The following is a 23,875-nucleotide window of genomic DNA, read 5'->3' on the forward strand; positions in this document are numbered from 1 at the left end:
TTCAGTGAGACTGGCCGAGATGAGGCGCCGTTGTCCGGTATATATGAGCCCTAAGCACCGGCTGATTATCTGGAGCTCCCATCGCCAAAAACTTGAAGGAAATGTTTAAATAGGCGATATCTTTATGAACCTACTGTATGGAATAATTTTTGTGCATAGCTACTGCAGATTCTTGTTTAAAAAACATACATTCTCGACTGAAATGCTTTCAAAACTTTGAATTTTGGCACAATAACAGAAATATTTCCTAAATCCGTCTGCTCAGCGCTCAAGACCTGAATATCAACCCGGAATGGTTTTTAATTTAAAACAGCTGATTCGTATTACGTTGGATTTATTCAGTATTTGCTACATGTGCAGATACACAATAAGAATAGCTAAATCCTTCACAAAAACAATAAGTTGTTTTTATTCCAGTCATTTTTAAAGAATTTTAACACAAAAAATACCAAACTACATGAAATTAATTTTATTAAATAAAGTTTACATATTCAATTTCATCAAATCTACAAGCCTGCAGAATGACTTTTTACAGTGTAGACATTTTGGGAGGCGGAGACAGGAACTAAATCCGAGCGTTTTCCCAGACAGGGAAAAAATCTGTGAGGTATGTAAGCAATTTATAAGACTCATACTGCATTAGTTCAACTTTTAACAACATGAATGTACTATGGGATATTACAATAACGTGCTAACGTGCTAATTATTAGCATAATAGGTGCTCTTTAAGCCTTTGATTTGGAAATTGAATGTGTATTTTTTTCAATACACGTAAAAATAAGGAAATAAACTCATTTAAAACATTTTTCCCTTTATTAACTTTTTTAGTACTTTGCTATTTTTTTTAAACATTACTGGTGTGCATCTTGAGACAAAGCAATGGCATTTATATATTTTTAGATACAGTATGTGTCAGTCCAAGCTGTTTTCAGTAACAATATATCAAATATGCATTTTAGTCTTTTTGGACTAGACTTGCATATCTGGGAAACCAGCCTGTGAAAATCTAAGGTTATATAGGGCTATATAGGAGTCATGAGTAGAAACCCAAATGCCACCATGACTGCAGCGACCAAAAACACATTCTGGTTGAATAAATTTGTATAAAAATGTCATTTAATAATTTTAAACAAACAACCTATTAAGAACAAGCATTATAAATGACATTCACCTAAAGTATAGCAAATTAGGTTGGACAAACAAAATTGATTAATGATGAAAGAGAGCCATTGATTTTGTTTGTTTGTTTATTTATTCTTAAAAAAACTCTTTTTGTATTACTAAATATCCTATAGTAAGATTCTGCTAGCAAAAGTGAGGTTATTTCTTGATGTCTCACTGGGGCTTGGCGCCAGTGAACCGTCACATGGTGCTCTGTGGGTTACTTACTGAATAGTAGGAGATGACAGACACAGTCTACTGTGGTAGACAGCTGACTTTAAATATAAACCCTTCACAAACAGGCAGTTCCTCTCAAAAGAAAATGCAAAGCATAAACTTTTTAAATGGTTTTCTTGCCACAGTGCAATCAACTCTAGCATAACAGCAAAAACAAAAGATGAATAGTTAGCTTCTACAAAGACACACTACCTAATAATGAGGCAAGAATATGATTTAAGAATATGTTTTATTTAAGCAGCAGCTGTGTTCAGCTGTTTCCTGCTTCTGACTTCTCTTTGAGCTTTACTGAAGGCTACCTGGAGACCTTAGTCTTTATCGCAGAATCCTTTTCTTTTGGTGCCTCCTTGTCATATTGCGTGCTCCTTTTCCATTGTAGAGTCTTTCTTGTAACCTTTTGACTCTTTTAATGACTCTTTTTTAACCTCTCTTGCAGCCTCTTTTCCTTTGGATGACACCTTTGACTCCTCTTTGTCCCTCTCTTTTGTGGAGTCTCTTCCTGATTCCTTTATCTCCTCTTTGAAAGTTTCTTTAGCCGAATCTGTTTTGGAATAAAATACATTTTGGCATTAATATTCACATGTATTTTTATGCGCATTGCTCTGTTAATGACACTCCTGATACGCAGTTTCTTCTAAAAGGAATACCATGTTGCAAACCCTTTTTCATAACCCAGAACTTGGCAACAATTGAGGGGAAACCACGCTTTTGAAGTAGCTGGTCCCACATTATGGAACAAGTTCCCATTTAGCATTAGATCGGCTTCTTCTCTGTTCAAGTCCTGTCTTAAAACCTATCTATTCTCTTTTGCTTTTAGTTTATAATGCCAGCAGTTGGGTTAAAACAACACATTATTTGGGTCATTTTAACCCAGAAATGTGTTCTGTCCTATTAAATATTTTTAGAGTATTTGATAAAAGTAGAATCACATGAATACATAAATGCACACAATCAAATTGTCATGTCTCCAAGACAGAGTGGGTTGTACAGTCGTTTGAAGTCATGTCAGTCTCATTAAGTCTACCGTTGCTGCACAGCTCCTCAGAGAAAAAAGCTGCTCCCTGTGGATACAAACTCTTAAGATCCGTCTGACTACCCAACAGCTCTGACATAACTGTCGCTCACAGGCGCCTAGGACACAGGTGGAGGATTGAGACCAGGCCCTAGAGGTTACAACTGCTAAGACTGTTCAGAGAAACTGGGCTTTAGCAAGCATGATATCTCTGCATGTGTGTGTTGAGCTCACCCCCTGCCATGACTGACATTGAGTGAAAATAGCACCTGGCATTCAACAACAAAAGCTGCCCCTAGATTACCTCATACAAATACATACACGAGGGGCCTCCTTTATAAAATGTGGCATATAGAAACACTACTAAATTTGTTTCATTTCTGAAATTTGTGTAGAAAATAACAGACAAAACAACAAACATACACCTCTGTATTAATCGCAAATTAATTTGCAGCAGCACACAAACATGTTAAGTATTAAAAATGAAAGGATTATAAATGTAAAAGTTTATCATGTGTACATAAAGATAAAAATGCCTACATGTCATAATGGATAATCAGCTAAATGTTAAATGGCCAAATCTAGGCATAGACAGCAGACCCCAATAATCAATTACGAACACACATTTGGTGTTGACTTGTCTTTGACTTCTATTGCTTTTATACTGAGCTAATATAGAATTGGGCAGGGATGACACAATTTTTTATGCCAACTCGGAAGTTAGGGAGATACCAATAACTTCTGGGTAATTGTTTCTTTCGACAAAAGCACATACATTTTTCCCATAGACTTTTGGATTATCGCAAAAAAGTTTGACACTTACACGTTTTTCTAGAAATGAAAAACGAACCTACAAGTGTACTACACTATGTTCTATCAACATCATCACAACCAAGCTTCCGACAGCTCTTTCAAACTTTATTAAACACATTTATACCACGGGTCTGTTGAATGCTGTATTCTGATTGGCTGAGAAATGTTCTGTGGGTATGCATTAATTTCTGATAACCGCACACATAACTTGTCAAATGTCTTAAAAATAGGCACCAGAGCAATGTTTGTGGTAACCGTGGTATAAGAGGAATAATTGACTCCGGTCCTGACGCATTGCACCTTGGGTGTGCATTATTTTCTTATAATTCAATGGCCCGTCGTCAATTATTCCTTACTTAAAAACATGTTCCCTGCTAAGGAAATACTCTGAGGATGACTGTTTGTTGTGCCCATGTTGCAGCTTTGTTTCGCTTTGCATTGTTTTTGAGATCTTCACGTGTGATTACGTTTAAAGTCCCCAACAAATCTGTAATCCCATGTAGCAACTTGTTAGCAACTACCCTTCCAAAAACATGTTAAAGCTTTTAAAAATAACGTGTGAGGGTATTACTGCCCCCACTTACTGTGTTTTATGTCTTAAAATAAAACATGGAAAAATTAGGCTAGTGTAAAAGACCCTGCAGCAAAGCCATGTGGTATGCGGCCAGGTTTAGGCCTGCCTCAGGGAAGAGGACGCCCCTGCCATGCATAGTCCTCCAGGCACCGTAGGAGGTGCGACAGGCCTAAGGCCCAGCAGAAAGACCATCTCGCTGTAATGAATAATGCATTATTTTTCAGACAATCACATTTTCAGTTATGTCCTAGCTCTTCCAAGCTTTATAACACTTAGAAATGGGGTGCACTTTCTTAAAGCACAAAGAATGTGTACTTATCCCTTACAAAACAGATCTAAATGGCTCAAGGGTGATAAATACAGGCCTTCTGGGGGTAATCTATGTGATTTTGTTAGAGAAATATCTATATTTTAAACTTTACAAAGAAAATAACTAGGGATGCACCGATAGGATTTTTTTGGGCCGATACCGATACCAATTTTAACAGACAACTTCTGTCCGATACCGATGCCGATATTAAACATTTGTATACAATACTATACAGTTGGTCTATTAGCTAGTTTATTTCTGCATCAAATTATTTTTATTGAACATGGATTTGATCTAATTAACATTCAACTGACCAACATAATAAGAGAGGCACAAATTAAGCTAAAACAAATATAATAAGACAGCATGACAACCTTCAAAGGTGGTTTTTGCTATTCAGCATTTATTTTATTAACAACATTAACTCATTTTTTTTTTTACATATAATGGATTTCTTTATGCAGTTAATTAATAAACAATCGGTATCGGCCTTTCTCGTGCTATTGCCGATATGCCGATGGTTTTAATTTCATCAAAAATCGGCCGATAAATATCGGTGGCCGATACATCGGTGCATCACTAAAAATAACTAGCTTCCGGTAACAACGCAATCTTGGACTCCTTTGCATTCACTAGAGAGTTTTAGCTTAGTAAGCGCACATTGCCATAGGTACGCTGCATGGTGATGTAGTCGCATAGTGATGAATGCATTTTTCTAAAATAACTGAAGACATATGTATCTTGGATAGCTTGAGGGTAAGATTAGCCCAGGGGTGCCCAACCCTGCTCCTGGTGGGCTACAGTCCCTCATTTCCAACCCAGCACCAACACACCTGTCTGTAATTATTAAGCAACCCTGAACACCTTGATTAGCTGCTTCAGCTGTGTTTGATTGGGGTTGGAGCTAAAATCTGCAGGGTGGTAGCCCTCCAGGAACAGGGTTGTGCACCCCTGCCCTAGCCAAAAATCTAACTCTAAGGTGTGGTTTTCCGGACAGGGCTTATCACAGACTAAAATGCATGTTTTAATTTAAAAACATCTTGCCCTGACGAATCTTAACATATATAAGTACCATTAGTTTTATCTCACAATGCACACCAGTAAAGTTTTGTGTAAAGTTTGTTTGTAAAAACTACTTAAATTTCTTAAATTAAAACATTATTAACTATCTTTTTAAGGTTTCCCTTTAGAGACAAATGGCTGGATTTCACAATGAAGCTAATATTGGGCTTTACTTGAGGGAGGTTGCAGGACATGTGGCGGGACCACACCCTACCACATAGTTGAAACCTTACCCACACACACACACATACACACACACACACACACACACACACACACACACACACACACACACACACACACACACACACACACACACACACACACACACACACACACACACACACATAAATGTTTAAACCCCATTAACAACTGTGACCCTGACTATGTAACTTACATGATCATCTGATGATGTAAAATTGTCCACTGTAGAGACAAACTTTAATCAAAGGAGAGAAAGAGGCAGTGAGTAAAGTAGAGAACAGCTTTTGGCCTTAGAGGGTGTGGTATGGGTGGGATTCCGGTGGTCAGAAGAAGTATTTTCTTCACTTGTCTACGCCCTAGTATAAAACATTCTTCTTACACAGACACACACACTGCTAGTATGTCTGTTGTCTGAAACTGCTGGAATTCTACCCACATACAGCTGAGCCACATCTAAGCGACCCAATTAGAGTGGTGGTCAGCCTCCGTCTCTCACAAACACACAAACCATACTCCAACAGCTGAGTACTTGCTCAGATAAATAGGATACAAAAAAAATGTGGAAACTATGTTTTCATAAAAATAATGCACACGTACAAAAGCAAGTGACACTAGTACAGACTGAGACTGGAGTTCAGTAGAGGTTGCACCATCCATTCATAAGTTCTTTTTTACATTTAAACAAAGTCCACAATAGAGCAGTAGTACCTACTAACACAAACCAATGCACACAGAGGTAATTTATTCACAGAATGTTTTCTCTCTTAAAATGTAAGCGAGTATAAATATCAGCATTAGTATATATGTATAAAGGACTGAAGTCTGTTGACTAAAACAAGATCTTAGAGATTTAGTTCAGTCAGTCTGCTATTCTATTTTAACCGTTACTTAGGAGGCTTACATAAATATTTAGTTTATGCTCAGAATTACGCTTCATCTAAGTTTAATGGTGCAACACAAAAAATATTTTAGATGTGTGCAAGTTGTGGATTAGTGCCTCCTTAGTGTCCAGGCTATGCTTAGTTGTAACTTACGCACAGTTGGTGTAACTGGTCCATGGTCACTATTTTTTGAACACCCACGTTGCTGAAGTTCTCTCCGTATCTGTCTGTGATACTTTAGAGTTATTTTAGTTTCTGCTCAGCACATTACATTTAAGTCTGCATGTATCTTCTCTCTCACAGATACCAGAGATACCTTAAAAATCACGTCATGTCATGTTCACGTCCATTGATTGGATGGTCAAAGAACGCACAAAGAACGAGTCCATTTAATTAACATTACGACATACACTACCAGCCGATAGTATCTAATATCGGAGCCGGCTCTCCCTATATGCGAATTAAGTGGCTGCTTAGGTCCCCGACGCCAATAGCGGGTCCTCAAATTATGACCTTGACCATGACCTGTAACATTACCTGATTCTGACTGACCTGGGCAACCCTACAAATGTTGATTATAGATTTTGTTGCTTATAGAGCAACAAGCAAGAGTCAAGCAAGAGTCCATCCAGGTCTGACTTGTGTGTAAAATGTCAATGAAATTGCTATGAAATTATGCAAATAGTATTTGCATACCAGTCTCTGGCCACGCTTAGGTGTATAAAAGAAGACGCAATGCAGCATTCATTCGCTTGTGTCTGAGGAGCTCAATGAAACTCAGCGGAATATGCAGTGTTGTGGCACGAAGGACACAACGTCTCTTTCCCTCCATCATGGAAATGTGTAACCGAGATGTTCCCTTTCTGTCGTTCACTCAATGTTGTATCGATGAGTGTAACATGTAACATGTAATGTTGCTTAACACTCTGGGGTCACCGTTTTGGTGTGTTTTCTCCTCATCAAAGCAGAATCAACTTAAAATTCTATTTCAACCGTTACTTAGGAGGCTTACATAAATATTTAGTTTGTACGTAGAATTATGCTTAATCTAAGTTTAATGGTGCAACCCAAAGATATATTTTAGATGTGTGTAAGTTGTGGATTGGTGCCTCCTTAGTGTCCAGGCTATGCTTACAGTAGTAGTAACTTAACGCACAGTTGGTGTAACTGGTCCTTGGTCACTATTTTTTTAACACCACCGTGGCTGCAGTTCTCTCCGTATGCATAATTTGAAACTGTGAAGGGTCTTCTTTAATGTATGTACATTCACAATAACAACAAAACTTTTTTTTTTCAAATAAAGAAAATAAACAGGGTATGCATTCAGACATTTCTGTCTTCGCCAGCTGTCTCTCAAAACAGGTTACAAAAATCAATTGAAACTCTGCGAATACTCATCACACAAACATGATACACATTTCTGAGACGTTAAACCGAGGTCCTGACTCTCTGTGGTTATTAAAAATCCCAGGATGTCCTTCGAAAAGAGTAGGGGTGTGCCCCAGCATCCTGGCTAAGTTGCCCATTGGCCTACTAATCATCCCAATATCTACTAATTGGCTATATCACTTTGTCTCCTCTCCACTAATAAACTAGTGTGTGGTGGGCGTTCTGGCGCAATATGGCTGCCGTCGCATCATCCAGGTGGATGCTGCACATTGGTGGTGGTTGAGGAGATTCCCCCGTTCATACGTAAAGCGTTTTTAGTACTGAGAAAAGCGCTATATAAATGTAAGGAATTATTCCAAAGAAAGCCTGAAATCTCTACTTTTAAACAAACTATTTAAAAAAATTATAATTGTAAACATATATTGCCTGTTTATATAATCTGTATTGAAGTAAAAGAGTACCGTTTTTTTCTGGCTGAGCTCATTATCTCTAATGCGGTCACGCCCACAGGCGGTATCCGCCGTTCACAGGGTAATGACTAGACGCTGAGTTCAAACATTTGACAAAGCATAAAGTTGATCAGATTTAAAGACTTTTTCTGGGTTTATACACACATTATAAACATTATACACACATGAAAGGAAGATCTTCAGTCATGTCTGGACATTGTGGAAGAGTAAAAAAGCGTTCATCGCTGAAGTCATGGGCGTCGGAACCATTATACGTGGGTGGGACAGGACCCACCCACTTTTTAAGACCAATGATAATGGACCCACCCACTTTTTCTCTAATTTAGCGCATTTGTCTGTTCACTTATCAAAGCGCTGTTAGTCCAAATCCACCCCAAACTTTCTTTGCCATTGACAAAGCTGACACTGTTTGTCAAAGCACCACGAAAACACTTACTGTTTTTGCACTGATATATGAAGCAATTAGACCCCTTTTATCAAACTCAATATAATACAATACTATGTATAGTATATTAATAGACAGTGCAGGTCTATAGATTATAAATGTGACTGATGTTATGATGGTTATAATTTCTATTAGATGGGCACTTTTACTGCTTATGTTATATCTTTCTATTTCTCTCTTGCCGACTAAAAAAGCTTAATCCACTCATTATTTCAGATTTAAAAGTCTACTTGCTGTCCCGATGACAGACTTTACATTGCTTTGCGTTTTTATATCCCGGGTCAGCTTAAGCTTTTAGAAAAGATATGGTTAATTAATAATAAGATTATTTAAAAAATGTGAGAAAGAAAATGCAGCGCGTGGTCGTAACAAGAACCATCGCCATAGAAACCGGAGGCACGCCGAAACTGCACTTGAGCTTTAGCGTGGTAGCGCTCATGGCCGTTTTCCGATCGACTCGGGTTATACACACAATATTAATCAGACTTGGGTCCCAAAGTAATTAAACTAGGTCCTAACCGGACCCGACTGACCATTTAAATATAAACCCGGAACCATACGGGTCCCGCGTACTCAGTGAAGAAAGACCTCTGCTCAAGTTCAGAAACATGAAAGACACTGCGCTTGCTTTGCGTCGCACCAAATTCATTGAGAAACAGAGAGCACGCGAACACACACTCATAGGGAGAGACACGACGTGCTTTCACGCAAAATGAAGCCAACGTGTTGAAGGCTCAGAGCACGTTATAAAACGCATTCTTAAAATCCACATTTCTGTTTTAATCAATACTCATAGTAAATCATAGCATATTGTCTAAAACATTAGGTAGCACATTTGCGACCCATTAAAAATTACGGTCGCAATGGCAGTTCAAAAGGTCGCATTTGCGACCATTTTGGTCGCAGTGTAGTTCCCTGTGAGGAGAGATGCCAGAAGAATGGCGTCTGTCGCGGAGGCACAGAGACTCCCGTTTTGCTTTTAATGATAATTAACACAGCACTAAATGTGGTTCCTTTCAAACGTTAAAAGTATAGGCTACTTGTTAAAATATGATTACTGCTGTAAAATAGTTTATTTTACAGAAGCCAATTACTTTTCATTTGCGATATGAACGTCTTCACATATTGTTATTATTTGCGAGGTACATTTGCAGATAATTCATAAAGTCATACCTCTGTTTAATCGATTGTGTTTTAGAAGTACACATGCTCAAACACTTATGACAGCATTGTTTCCCGACGGATACCATAAAATAAAGTGATCTCATTTCCAGAATCTCACATTTATATTTCTCTAAGAGAAAGAAAGAGAGATTGGGTATAACAAATAAAAAAGGTATACAAAAGTTGTATCAGTTTACCTTCATTCGTTTTTCTTACCTTTTAGTTCCTCAAAATAAAAAATAAACATTGTAGCCTACTGTCAGCAGAGTAGAGAAAAAAATGACACAGCGAAAGATAAATGAAACATGACATCTGTCATTATTTGCAAAATATTTAAAGGGCTATTACCAGAATTTCGAACATAATAGGCTACTGTCTTTAATTTAATAAACGCAAATGTTCAGGCTAATTAAAAGGAAACATGAAATCTATTGCAGTAAATGTATTTTTCGGGGGGGGGGGGGGGGGTTATATGTGGGGACCCACCCACTTTTCAATTGCTTCCGACGCCCATGGCTGAAGTAAGTCATTTATCCTCATTTATATATTTGCTATCATGTAATATGCTTATGGTTTGTGATGTTCAGCTTGCATAAAGGAGCTCAGCAGTCTTCTGCTGGCCTCTGATTGAGAAACGGCAATTGTTTACAAATGAGGATGCATGTAGCATTAACTTACTCACGTAATGGCAGATAATTCTCTACATACCATGTAGTTTAGACACAGCAATTCACTATCATGTATCCTTTAACTTTCAGTAAGGCTGCACTACAGGATATTTTAAGTGTGTGCTCTAATATGATTCATACACTGCACTTTACACGCGACACCATTTTTTAAGACCACCAAGTTGTTTACGCGTGAGGAGACACGAGTACTTGTGCACATGAACATTTATGATGTTTTTCAAAGTTCATACATGCTTACAGAAACGCATTAAAACTTTGTTAAAAACAGAAGCTAGAGGATCAGTCGAAGGGCATCTGAAAACAGTCATCTGAAAACAGCTTTTTATATAACTAATCACTGCAGATGTTTATCTGAGATGTTCAGAATTTAGTTTATGTACATGCAGAGGTGAAAAGAGTAATAAAATATTGAACTCAAGGCAGCATTGGGAAACCCGGGCTATGTTCAAAAATACAAATATGTACATACATGTAGCTCATATAATATTGTAGCCCAGTTTGTGCTGAACGCAGTGTTATGAGACTTTTGCCATGTAAGAGCAAATGTAAGAGCATTTTTTTTTTATTGAAAAGGTTGCACCAACATACAAAATTCTCGTTGGGGAACAAAATATACATACATACATACAATATTAATGTTGCCAATGTACAGAAAGAATTTCCTGATAAAGGAACAGCCAGGAATAAAAAAAATAAAAACAAAATAAAATAAAACGGGAGATGCTTAATTACAGGTCAAAGACAAAAGGCTAGAGAAAGTACAAATAATAATTAGAGCAGTACATAAGGAGAGATTTATCAAAATAGTAATTTCTTAGATATGACACTACACATTTTCCTTGCAATTTTGCAAATGTAAGAGCATGTCAGAACCTCTTCGGATCCCAGAGGATTAAGGGCATCAAAACCAGTAAAATATAAGGGGGTCCTCATCCAAGGGGAAGGAACAGACCCCTTACCAGTAACACCAGCAGGGCGTTTTAAAGCAAATAGCATCAACTTAGCCGCAAGGTCTTGAAGTATACTGGGAATGTGCCAAAAAAAAAAAAAAAAATGGTATAGAAAAGGGGCACTACGGATACCATACCTCACCACTGGGGGAGCCTGCATGGAAAAGACCATGGTCTCACCTGCTGGGGAAAACACATGTCATAAAATGTGTAAAGACCGCTCCGCTTAGTCTATTTCGGAAAAGCCCATGATGGAAAACGTACCAACCCATTCACTAGAAGGTTATGTTGGTGGTATAGGACCCTACTCACCTAGGAAGGGGAGAGGGTCCCAAGCAAGGGATATGCCTAGTCAGCCTTTGGGCTATAGCATTGTTACCCTGGAGGACCCGGGCTGACACAGGTTCTACCTGAAGATTGTAAAATTGGGCGAACGCACAGCTCTTGCGCCAGTGCCCTAGAGGCAACACCTATAGTGGAGTGAGCCCCAACTCCAAATGGACACGGCAGCTCCTGGTAGCGGTACGCCAGAGTGATGGCGTCCACTATCCAGTGCACCAACCCCTATTTGAAGACAGCATTCCACTTCTGCTGTCCTCCAAAACAGACAAAGAGCTGCTTGGAAGTTCTTATGTTCCATGTGTGATCCAGGTAAAGTCGCAGTGGACGTACTGGACACAACAATGAGAGGGTTGGGTCATCTCCCCCAGAGGGAAGCGCTTGCAGGCTCAAAAACCTGATCCCTGAAGGGAGAAGTGAGAACCTTGGACACGTAGCCGGGCAGAGGTCTCAGAATAACAAAGGAGTTATTCGGCCATGACTCCAGGCCCTCTAAAGAAACAGAGAACGCCTGTAGGTTCCCACCCTCTTAATAGAGGGGAGCGCCACTAAGAGAGCGGTCTTCATGGTAAGATGAGAAAATTTGGCTTCTCTTGGGTGTTCGAATGGGCCCCTCTTGAGGCCCGAAAGGACCACTGAAAGGTCTCAAGAGGGGATGAGGCGCGGTCTGGGTGGATTTAACCTTCTTGTGCCTCCCAGAAACTCACAAATCAGCATGTGCTGTCCCAACAACCTACCATCAACATCAAAGCGATAGGCCCTTTGAGGGTAGGAGAGAGATGTATCTCTAAGCCTTCTTGATGGAAGGACCACACTACGTTGACCACACACCTCTGTGGATCCTCTCCCCAAGAGGAACACCAGGACGAGAAAAGACGCCACTTAAACGCATAGAGCCACCTGGTAGAGGGGACTCTAGCCTGGGTTATGGTTTCAGCCACAGCAGACGAAAGCCCAGCTAGAGCGTCTTTGTCCTGTCTAAAAAACAGACATGGAGGTTCCAGAGGTCCGGCTTCGGGTGCAAAATCATGCCCTGCCCCTGAGACAAAAGGTCTTGTCTCAAGGGAATCAGCCAAGGAGGGGCAGTCGCTAGTAGAGAGAGCTCCAAGTACCAGGTTTGGTTGGGGCACAGGGGTGCTACCAGAAGAACCTGATGCTCTTCCTCCTTGACCTTGCTTAGCACCTGAGCAATGATGCTCACTGGGGGAAGGTGTACTTCCTTAGATGATGTGGCCATGGATGCCAAAGGAACCCTCGGTCAGGGCAAACCAAAGTGGGCAGTGAGTGTTGTCCGGTGAAGCAAACAGGTCGACCTGGGCTTCGCCTTACATCTTCCAAAATGCCCGAACCACATTAGGGTTAAGTCTCAACTCTCCGTGGAGTGTGACCTGTGGTGAGAGCACGTCAGCCGCACGATTGAGGATGTGAGTGGCCCTCAAAGACCTGAGTTGTGCAATGTGAATGTAGGCCACCTTGGTTACTGTCGCTGTGCTGTCTGACCGAACCAGCACATATTTGTCTTGCAGAATAGAAAGAAAGCGCCTCAGCACTAGCAGTACAGCAAATAACTCCAGGCAGTTAATGTGCCATTGAAAGCGTCCAACGCCCTGACACTGCATACCTATTGCACACTGCACCCCAACCCAGTTTTGAGGCATTGGTGGTAACCACCGTACACCTGGAAACCTGTCCCATAGGCACACCTGCCGTGAGGAACATAGGGTTTTACTAAGGGCTGAGGGTGCATCGGCCCCACTGTGTCAGAAGGACAAAATGGGTGAAGGTGTGCCACGCCCATCTGGGGACTCGGGGGGTACAGCCAATGTTGAAGCAGTCTCATGTGCATCAACCCGAGGGGAATAACCCCCGACTCTGAAAGAGTTTCAGTGGGACCGCTGTACTGCATCTGAAGAATTCAGACACTCAACATTGCCTGATTGAACATCGACCCAGAGTCCAAACTGATCCCGAGAAAAGAGATGCTCTGAACCGGGGAGAGATTGCTTTATTCCCAGTTGACCTGAAGACCCAGACAGTCTAGGTGTCGTAACATCAGGTCCCTGTGAGTGCAAACCAATTCCCGCAAGTAAGCTAGAATAGCCAGTCATCAAGATAATTGAGAATGCAAACCCCCTGCTACCTGAGAGGCGCTAAGGCCCCTCTGCTACTTGGTAAAGACTCAGTGGGACAGGGACAGACTCAGTGGGACAGGACTCTGTAATGATATGCCCTCCCCTCGAAAGCAAACCGAAGAAACGGTCTGTGTCAAGGAAGAATAGAGTCCTTCAGGTTGATCATTATGATTCAGTCCTGGTACTGAACCTCCGCCAGGATGCGTCTTTGTGTTAGCATCTTGAATTGCATGAAATGAATACACTCACCCAAAGGATTATTAAGAACACCAGTTCAATTTCTCATTAATGCAATTATCTAATCAACCAATCACATGGCAGTTGCTTCAATGCATTTAGGGGTGTGGTTCTGGTCAAGACAATCTCCTGAACTCCAAACTGAATGTCAGAATGGGAAAGAAAGGTGATTTAAGCAATTTTGAGCGTGGAATGGTTGTTGGTGCCAGACGAGCCGGTCTGAGTATTTCACAATCTGCTCAGTTACTGGGATTTTCAAGCACAACCATTTCTAGGGTTTACAAAGAATGATGTGATAAGGGGAAAACATCCAGTATGCCGCAGTCCTCTGTGCGAAAATGCCTGGTTGATGCTAGAGGTCAGAGGAGAATGGGCCGACTGATTCAAGCTGATAGAAGAGCAACTTTGACTGAAATAACCACTCGTTACAACCGAGATATGCAGCAAAGCATTTGTGAAGCCTCAACATGCACAACCTTGAGACGGATGGGCTACAACAGCAAAAGACCCCACTGGGTACCACTCATCTCCACTACAAATAGGAATAAGAGGCTAAAATTTGTACGAGCTCACCCAAAATTAGACAGTTGAAGACTGGAAAAATGTTGCCTGGTCTGAATAGTCTCGATTTCTGTTGAGACATTCAAATGGTAGAGTCAGAATTTGGCGTAAACAAAATGAGAACATGGATCTATTATGCCTTGTTACTACTGTGCCGGCTGCTGGTGGTGGTGTAATGGTGTGGGGGATGTTTTCTTGGCACACTTTAGGCCCCTTAGTGCCAATTATGTATCGTTTAAATTCCACGGCCTACCTGAGCATTGTTTCTGACCATGTCCATTCCTTTATGACCACCATGTACCCATCCTCTGATGGCTATTTTCAGCAGGATAAAGTGCCATGTCACAAAGCTCAAATCATTTCAAATTGGTTTCTTGAACATGTCAATGAGTTCACTGTACTAAAATGGCACCCACAGTCACCAGATCTCAACCCAATAGAGCATCTTTGGGATGTGGCAGTTCTGAATGCGAAAGGGGGTCAAACACAGAATTAGTATGGTGTTCCAAATAATCTTTTAGGTGAGTATTCTGAGTACTGTTCAGATCATACAGATCCAAGATGGGACGCAGTCCCTCTCCCTTCTTCGGCAAAATGAAGTAGGGGTTGTCAAACCCTGAAGACATCCCAGCTGAGAGGAGAGGCTCTATGCATGTTTGGCCAGAAGGGTGGCCACCCCCACCCGAAGAACCACAGCATTCACACCTCTGACTGAGGTGAACAGAATGCCATGAACCCAGAGGGCGCGCTGTCACGTTCATCACCAAAGGTCGAGGTCAATGATAGCGCAAAGTTCCTGCCAGACCACTGAATCTGACCTACCCTCGTGTTTTAAATGCCTTTGTCTAATGCAGGATGAACATGGCGCTCTTTCAGGGTTTGTAATAGCGCCAAAGATTAAACCGTACTAGTGTTAAAGTACATTGTGACATTGAATCAAATCGAACTGTCAACATAATAATCGCAATTGAATCAAATCGAGGAACCAGTGAAGATTCACACCTCTACTGGACAGCATATTTTCTAGAATACTGTTAAAGGTGCTCTAAGCGAATTCACGCGTTTTAGACCATAAAACATTTTTTGTTACATACAGCAAACATCTCCTCACTATCTGCTTGCTACCTGACCGCTGATCAAACTGTAAAAAACGCGATCTCTGTAGACACCCCAGGCTTTACAAACTTCAATATACACACAAACCTGCACCACGAAACAAAACAAAGTGTTACAGCTAGGGGTGACCCCGAATAGTCGAAGATTCGATGCATCGATAGGAGAAGCCTGATTCGACTACCAATCTCATAGTCGAATCGTCGCAGATGTGTTATGAAATGAGGATCATTCAATTTTGGCCGTATATGGGTGCACACATTATCTGATTTCACATATAACAGCTTTCTCACAATATATTAATATACTGCATATTATGATAATGCTGCAAATAATATGTGAAGTAGCAGCTTTCAATAAATATTTTTAAAATGCGTTAATAAATCCAACAACCCCTGTGACCGGGCTTCACGTCCATAAGAGGTTTCTATGTTAATAAACCATTGCCTCTTTGTTTCTACATTTAAAAGACAAAGCTGGCAAATTATATTATGCCTTTCGTTCTTTTAATAATTTCTATATTTTATTTTATTTATAAATCACTTTGGGTTATCTGATTTAACTATTTGGCTTGTGTCTTGTTTCCGTGCACTTTTGCATATTTGTTCTGCACTTTGTTACTTCTGACCTTATTTTATTTAAAAAATTGTATTTATTATAAACGTAAATTCCGATCTAATTTAAGTATGCACATTTTGGATAGCTTTTCGTTGTATCGATGTTGCGCTATTGCGTGCTGGCCATGCTTGCGCATGTAATTTAGCCGAAAGGGTTAGGTGCTCTGCGTCTTAGGAGTTCATCAAACTAAACATTAAAAAACGGATGTTTTTCGACGAGTATAAGTTTTTAAAATGTATTTAAAACAGAGTGGTTATATTGTCTATCTTAAAGTTAAACTACAAAACAGGGAAGCCGTTTTTTTATTTCGGTGATGAAACGGAAACTAGTATCTGCACCGAACCTATTTCTGCCTGACACGAATGTCTTTCTTGTGATTTAATATTATGGTCAGTCTGTGTTCACTTTCAAATAATAGCAAAGAGATTCCTGAAATAAATAATATCATCCGGTCTTTCTGTATCTAAAGTTAATACAGAGATTATCAAAGTCAAAGCAAGCAAGCAGGTATTTCTGTGCTAAATAATAACGCGTAGTGTCTATAAAATCATTAATTTCAGTGTTTTTCTTTTTATAAATTAAAGTTTAATGAATTGTATATAAAGATTCATTTTTATCATTTACAGTCACAATCACAAATTATTTGTCATTTCTCATTTGTCGGGTTTTTTGGTCATGACTGCTTTGACGCGCTATCTCCAAATTAAATAAAAACACTTAATTGTAGCCGGAGTTTCCAAGGCAGGATCACCTTTTTTTTTAGGTTTAGTTATCAAAATGTATTTTTGTGTGATGTTCTGTAGATCGTGGCTTTAAAATGTTATGAGGAATAATTAAACAAATGTTGCCTTACATTTTACCTTAAAAAATATATATATAAATGCATCGTCAGTTTTGTCTTCGTTTATTACTTGAAAGACAGTTTTGGTCACTTTATCAGACAGTTGTTTATGTGTGCTGGTTGTGAAATAAAATAAAAGTTACCAATTTGTACCTGGTCTGGCCCCCTCCCAACCCATGCACACAAACATAGATGATTCGACTATAGGTCGACTATGGAAAGATTCGAAAATTCTGATTCGAATATGTAAATCCTTAGTCGAGGACACCCCTAGTTACAATAAACTTGGCCAATAAACGCCAAGAAGGATTTGGGGGTGAGGGTTGGTCGCGTTCATGAAAGCACGGAAGGGAGGGGGAGGAGTTAGCTACGCTCCGTTTGTTTGAAAACAGTTCAAATATCAACAACAAGTGACGTCGCACAGATTCGCTTAGAGAGCCTTTTAAGTACAACTTCAATTCAATTTGATTTATTTAGTGGTTTTCACCATTTCTCCTTTGTTTCAAAGCAGCTTTACATTATTAAAAAACAGAAAAAGCTCAGAAAAATCAGAGGACAACAAAAGTGGCAAAATTCAGCGCCTAAAATTAAACTTACTAGTGAGTGGTGTATTAATGTAACATATAGAAGAACAACGCTAAGTTAATGTCAGCTGTCTACCAAGGGGTTATAAGACATCCACTTTCCACTGTGTCCTCTGATTCTAATGAATCCAAATGAGTAAAAATTATACCCTATGTCATGTCTCCATTCTGATCGACCTGGGCTTTTTTCATTGTATCAGCATTTTTGCTGTCTTTGTTTTGACAGCTCGCCATGTGCACAAAGACAACAAAAATGCAGTCAGCATTTTTATGGTGGGGTCTCGGAACAACTGTCTTTAAATGTATTAAATGTGGCTTCTCTCTTAACACTCTTGTTATGCTATTAATGTACTCATTGTTATCACTGACCACACCTGTTATACGTTTCTCCTATTCTCTTAGTTATGCTGTGTTCCAGAAGGACTCTGGTTTAATTCCTGAAAAATTTGATTATGCTTTTGAATTGCTCTGTGTTGATAAACTGGTCTTTTTTGTCACCTGCTGCTTATTTCCGACTCTGTTCCTGACATACTTTTCTTTTTGTTTTATTTTTATTTAGAAATCTTACAGTCAGATTTCAATCTAGAAATTGACTTCCTATGCCAGTGCATATATATATATATATATATATATATATATATATATATATATATATATATATATATATATATATATACACTGTGTGCAGAATTATTAGGCAAGTTGTATGTTTGAGGATTACTTTTGTTATTGTACAACTACAGTGCTCTTGGTCAATTCAAAATGTTAACAAACCCTCAAACCTGAACATTTAAGTAGTAAAAGTAAAATTTTGGCTTTATTAAGAGAATATTTCTATGTACATCATTATTAGGCAACTATTAGTGTGCAGAATTATTAGGCAACTAAATGAAAAACAAAGATTTTACCATCTCACTTGTTTTTTTTCACATGTTAAAGTGACAAACAAACTCTACATTTACAAAAAAAATTAATAAAACAATAAAACATTAAAAAATATATAAACTCAGTGACCAATATAGCCACCCTTCTTTTCGATAACAGTCACAAGCATTCCATTCACAGATTCAGTCAGTTTCTTGATCTGGTCTGAACCAAAATTTTGTGCAGACGCAACCCCAGCCTCCCAAACACTGTTCAGAGAGGTGTACTGTTTACCTTCACTGTAAATGTCCTGCTTAAGAAGGGATCAAAAGGTCTCAATAGGGTTTAAGTCAGGTGAAGAAGGGGGCCATGGCATTAGTTTTTCATCTCTAAGGCCTTTACTGGCCAGCCATGCAGTGGAGTACTTGTGATGTATGTGATGGAGCGTTGTCTTGCAAAATAATCAGTCTTCTTGAAAGATGCAAACTTTTTCCTGTACCACTGCTTGAAGAAAGTGTAATTTATATATATACACACACACACACACACACACACACACACACACACACACACACACTTTCTCCAGTTTTATTTGAAAACAAAAATGAACAATGTAGCAATGACCAGGTGCTCTGTCTAACGCAGTTGTTCCTACATGCTATAAGACAACCACCATCATCCCCATGCCAAAGAAGTCTATGGTATCCTGCCTTAATTAGGGCCCGAGCACCGAGGAGCAGGCCAGAATGGCCTGCACCGTGGGTGCAAAGCCCTATTGTTTTTGCTCAGTTTCTTCTGCTTTTTCTTCTCCAAAATGAATAGCATTTTTGAGGGCCTAAACATGCTCGAAAACTCATGAAACTTTGCACACACGTCAGAACTGATAAAAATTTACATGTGGTATAGGCGTCAGAAGTGGGCGTGTAGAAATGGCTCAATAGCGCCACCTGCAAAATTTCAAAATAACAACCCTCCCGCTACGAAAATCGTACAGATACGAAATTTGGTAGGGTCATCTATCACCTCAAGATCTACAAAAAAGTCCCTTGGAACCAGGCTCTAAAACCCACAGGAAGTCGGCCAATTTAGAATTTTCGCTGTGATTTCTGTGCAAATTTTGGCATTTCCAGGCTTTGTACTTTAACAAACTCCTCCTAGAGATTTAATCCGATCATCATCATATTTGGTCAGTATCATCTAAAGGCCTTTTCAATGTTAAATTGCGGAGCTTTTGACTTTTCGTTGGAGGGTGTGTCCGTGGCGGCCTGACAAATTTCAGCGTTTTCGCCATGAAACAAGATGTTGTTCTAACTCAGGCATACAATGTTCAATCTGACCCACGCTTCACATGTTTGATAAGAGTCCTGGCCTGAACACATTTCAAAGCCAAAATTCAGCTTCAGTCATAGCGCCACCTAGATGCAGCAGGAAATGCCATGTTTTACGCCATGATTTACTGCTCTTAAAGATTTAATCAAATCATCATCATATTTGGTCAGACTGATGTTAAGCCCTTTGCGGTGATAAATTGTAAAGGTCTTAACTTTTCGTTGAAGGGCGTGTCCGTGGCGGCCTGGCAAAGTGTGATGTTTCGCCATGAAACAGGAAGTTTTTGTAATTCAGGCATACAATGTCAGATCTGTCCCCGATTTCACACACGTGATAAGGGTCCTGGCCTGAACACATCAACATGGTATAATTCAGTAACAGTCATAGCGCCTCCTAGAGGCAGCAGAAAATACCACATTTTACACTGTGACTTACTGCTCTTAGAGATTTAACCATATCAACATCATGTTTCATCAGTCTAATCTCAAGACCTTGTGTGATGATAAATAGCAAAGACCTTGACGTTTTGTTAAAGGGCGTGTCCGTGGTGGCCTCGAAAATTATCGACAAATGAATCACAATTTTGACAGCCTAAACAAGCTCAAAAAGTCATGAAACATGTAAAATGTGATAATTTTTTTTATTTGAAATAGGCTTTAGAACTGGAGGTGTAAAAATGGCTCTATAGCGCCACCTACAAAAACTTAAGAGAGCAGCCCCCCCGCTACGGTAGACGTACAAATATGAAATGTGATAGGATACTGTATCACCCCAAGACCTACAAAAAAGTCTCTTGGAGCCAAGCTCTAAACCCCACAGGAAGTCAGACATTTTTAATTTTCTCTGTAGTTTGAATGCAAATTTTGCCATTTCAAGGCTTCATACTTTAACAAACTCCTCTTACAGATTTCATTAGATTAAAACCATATTAGGTCTGTGTCATCTAAAGGCCTTTGCGATGCTAAATTGCAGAGATCTTGACTTTTTGTTGGAGGGTGTGTCCATGGCGGCCTGCCAAATTTCTGCTTTTTGCCATAAAACAGGAAGTTGTTCTAACTCAGGCTTACAAAGTCTAATCTGACCCACACTTCACATGTTTGATAAGTGCCCTGGCCTGAACACATCAACATGGAATTATTCACATACAGTCATAGCGCCACCTGTTGGCAGCAGGATATGTCAGGTTTTACACTGTGATTTACTGCTCATAGAAATTTAATTAGATCATCTTATTTGGTCAGACAGATCTTAAGGATTTTGCGATGATAAATTGTAAAGATCTTGACGTTTCGTTGAAAGGTGTGTCTGTGGCGGCCTGGCAGAGTTAGATTTTTCACCATGAAACTGGAAGTTGTTGTAATTCAGGCATACAATGTCCGACCTGCCCAATACTTCACATGGATAATAAGGGGCCGGCTTGAAACCATCAACATAGCAAAATACAGATACAGTCATAGCGCCACCTAGATGCAGCAGGAAACCCTGATTCACTGCTCTAAGAGATTTAACAATACCAATATCATATTTGGTCATTCTAATAAAAATATCCACATATATTTGCACACTAAAATTCATTTCCCCACTGTTCACAGTTTTTCCTAAGGCCATCGGGTGGCGGTGCTCATACGTGCGAGGGCCTTTCCACCGCTGCTTGCAGCTTTAATGACTATTGTTATTGTCCTGTCGCACTCATTCCCATCTTGATGAAATGCTTAGAGAGGTTTTATGTGGCATATCAAGACCCGGCTAAATCCTTCACTAGACCCCCTGTAGTTTGCATATTGTGCAAACCATTCTAAAGACAACGGCATTGCCATGACCCCCCATCTGGCCCTCACCCACATGGACAATAAAGTCTCATATGTACGAATGCTGTTCGTTTACTAAAGTTTAGCATTCATCACAATCATCCCATAGCACCTTGTGTGAGCAGCTGGCCCTGCTGGGCCTGAATACCTCTATCTGCAACTGGATCCTAGATTTTCTAACTGGGAGACCTCAGTCAATCCGGATAGGGAACAGCAACTCCAGCACTACCACTGGGGCCTCACAAGGCTGTGTGCTTAGTCCCCTGTTGTTCACATGCACTGCTGACTCACGACGTGATGTGCAGAGGTGGGTAGTAACGAATGTAATTTACTTTGTTACATTTACTTGAGTAAATTTTTTGGGTAACTAGTACTTTTAGAGTATATTTAAGGATGGGTACTTTTTACTCTTACTCAAGTACATTTCTAGTGAAAAAACTGTACTATTACTTCGCTACATTCGGCGGTGTTACTGCGCTGCTGTTAAATGGTAATAATTAATGAATATATTTTTAAAAAAGTTTATAGGGCGTGTTCGAAAGTTTCGCGAGACAGGCTGCGTCACCCTTTAGCGCGCGTGACCGCGTGTAGATGATAGGAGAAGCAGATGAGGGCGCGTGTGCAAGATATCGGAGGCAGATAATGCGTGGCTTCAAGTTCGGTCTGTGTTTTCACTCCAAGAGGTCAAAAAGAATCGTTTCATAATGCGATGCATGCTTTGTTCTAGGGTTGTAACAGTATACTGGTTTGGCGGTATACCTTGATATTAACTATTACGATTATCATACCGTAAACATTTGCTTATACACGGTTTTGGAAAAAAATAAAGCAGATCTCACCTGCACTACTACGCACATGCAACTTCATTTGGCGTGACTGCTAGACTCCACTTGTTTATGTATAGCAGAGAAAATGTCAGAGACTACATATTCCATCCTCTATCCCTCACCAGAAAAAAAGTTAAAATCTACAGTATGGGAATACTTTGGGTATACGAAAAGCGAACGCGGGTTTGTCCTTGAAGATAGACATCCAGTTTGCAAGAAATGTGGACGAAGAGTGGCTGCAAAAAGAGGCACTTGAGCCCATTTAAGTGATTTATATTACATATCAATTTAAGTTGATTATACTTAGACCATATAATAAAAACTATACATTTCACTCACTACAGTATATGATGATGTGAACAAATGAATATATCCAGAGCAGTTCTGAGAAAATTTAATGAGAATTTTATCATTTTATTTAAAAGAATCAAATTAAAAGAATCAAAAAAGATTAAGAATCAAAGTTTACTTTTTTCGAAAGTGTACTTTTTCCCCCAAAAAGTTTAATATAATAAACCATATGTTCAACCCAAACCCCTATCTGTTTTTTATTAATTTAAGGGTCTTTGTAGCTAATGATAATAATAATAATAATAATAATAAGTGTTTAATACTGGCAAACCGCGAAACCGTGATAGTTTCTGAGACGATTATCATACCGTGAAAATCTCATACCGTTACAACCCTACTTTGTTCAGTAAACGAGCTGACATCACAGCGTACAGGAATTCAAGATCCAAACTGAAGTAAGTGTCACAGTATTGTCTATTTGAACACTATTAATGGTCATTTCACACACTGTCCGAGGTTTTTTTTGCCATATGCGCTCTTGTGCAAGCGATGACAAAACCTAGTGTTACTTAAAGGGGTCATATTATAGGGCTAAAAAGTTTTTGGTGTAATACAATGTGTTTGTGTGGTTTATGGTTTAAAAAAAATTCATTATTTTCCACATACCATACAATTTTTTTGCACCTCTAAGTCCCGCCCATCTGAAACAGGTTGTTTGGTACAAAGCTCATTGTTGTGAGAAAGCGCGGTGTCAACGGGTGTGAACTGATTGGCCAGCTATCCAGTGTGTTGTGATTGGCCGAATACCTCAGTAACGTAATCGGAAATATGACGCTCCTTGCCAAGTTTTGGAAGATGAGCTCCCAAAACAATAGTGAAAGCCACGAGATCAGGCACGTGCACACATAGACATCAAAGGGGGCTTGAGCACCTGCCCTTTTTATTCCTGGAAAGAAAGTGCCCTTTTTTC

The 23,875-nt window shown here is 39.6% G+C and overlaps 1 protein-coding gene across 2 annotated transcripts in view; it reads right to left on the reverse strand.

Annotated features, from left to right (window-relative positions):
• Positions 1-794: 794 nt before the first annotated feature.
• The window catches only part of bbs9 (Bardet-Biedl syndrome 9), a 430,031-nt gene continuing 406,950 nt past the window's right edge, over positions 795-23,875 (reverse strand). For both annotated transcript variants that reach the window (XM_073811698.1, XM_065274291.2), the window contains one exon: positions 795-1,939. In XM_073811698.1, coding sequence (XP_073667799.1) covers positions 1,749-1,939 — 191 coding nt within the window. In that variant the 3' untranslated portion in view covers positions 795-1,748. The remainder of the gene's footprint in view (positions 1,940-23,875) is intronic.

Source organism: Paramisgurnus dabryanus, chromosome 13 (assembly GCF_030506205.2).
Source record: "Paramisgurnus dabryanus chromosome 13, PD_genome_1.1, whole genome shotgun sequence".
Classification (NCBI taxonomy): domain Eukaryota; kingdom Metazoa; phylum Chordata; class Actinopteri; order Cypriniformes; family Cobitidae; genus Paramisgurnus; species Paramisgurnus dabryanus.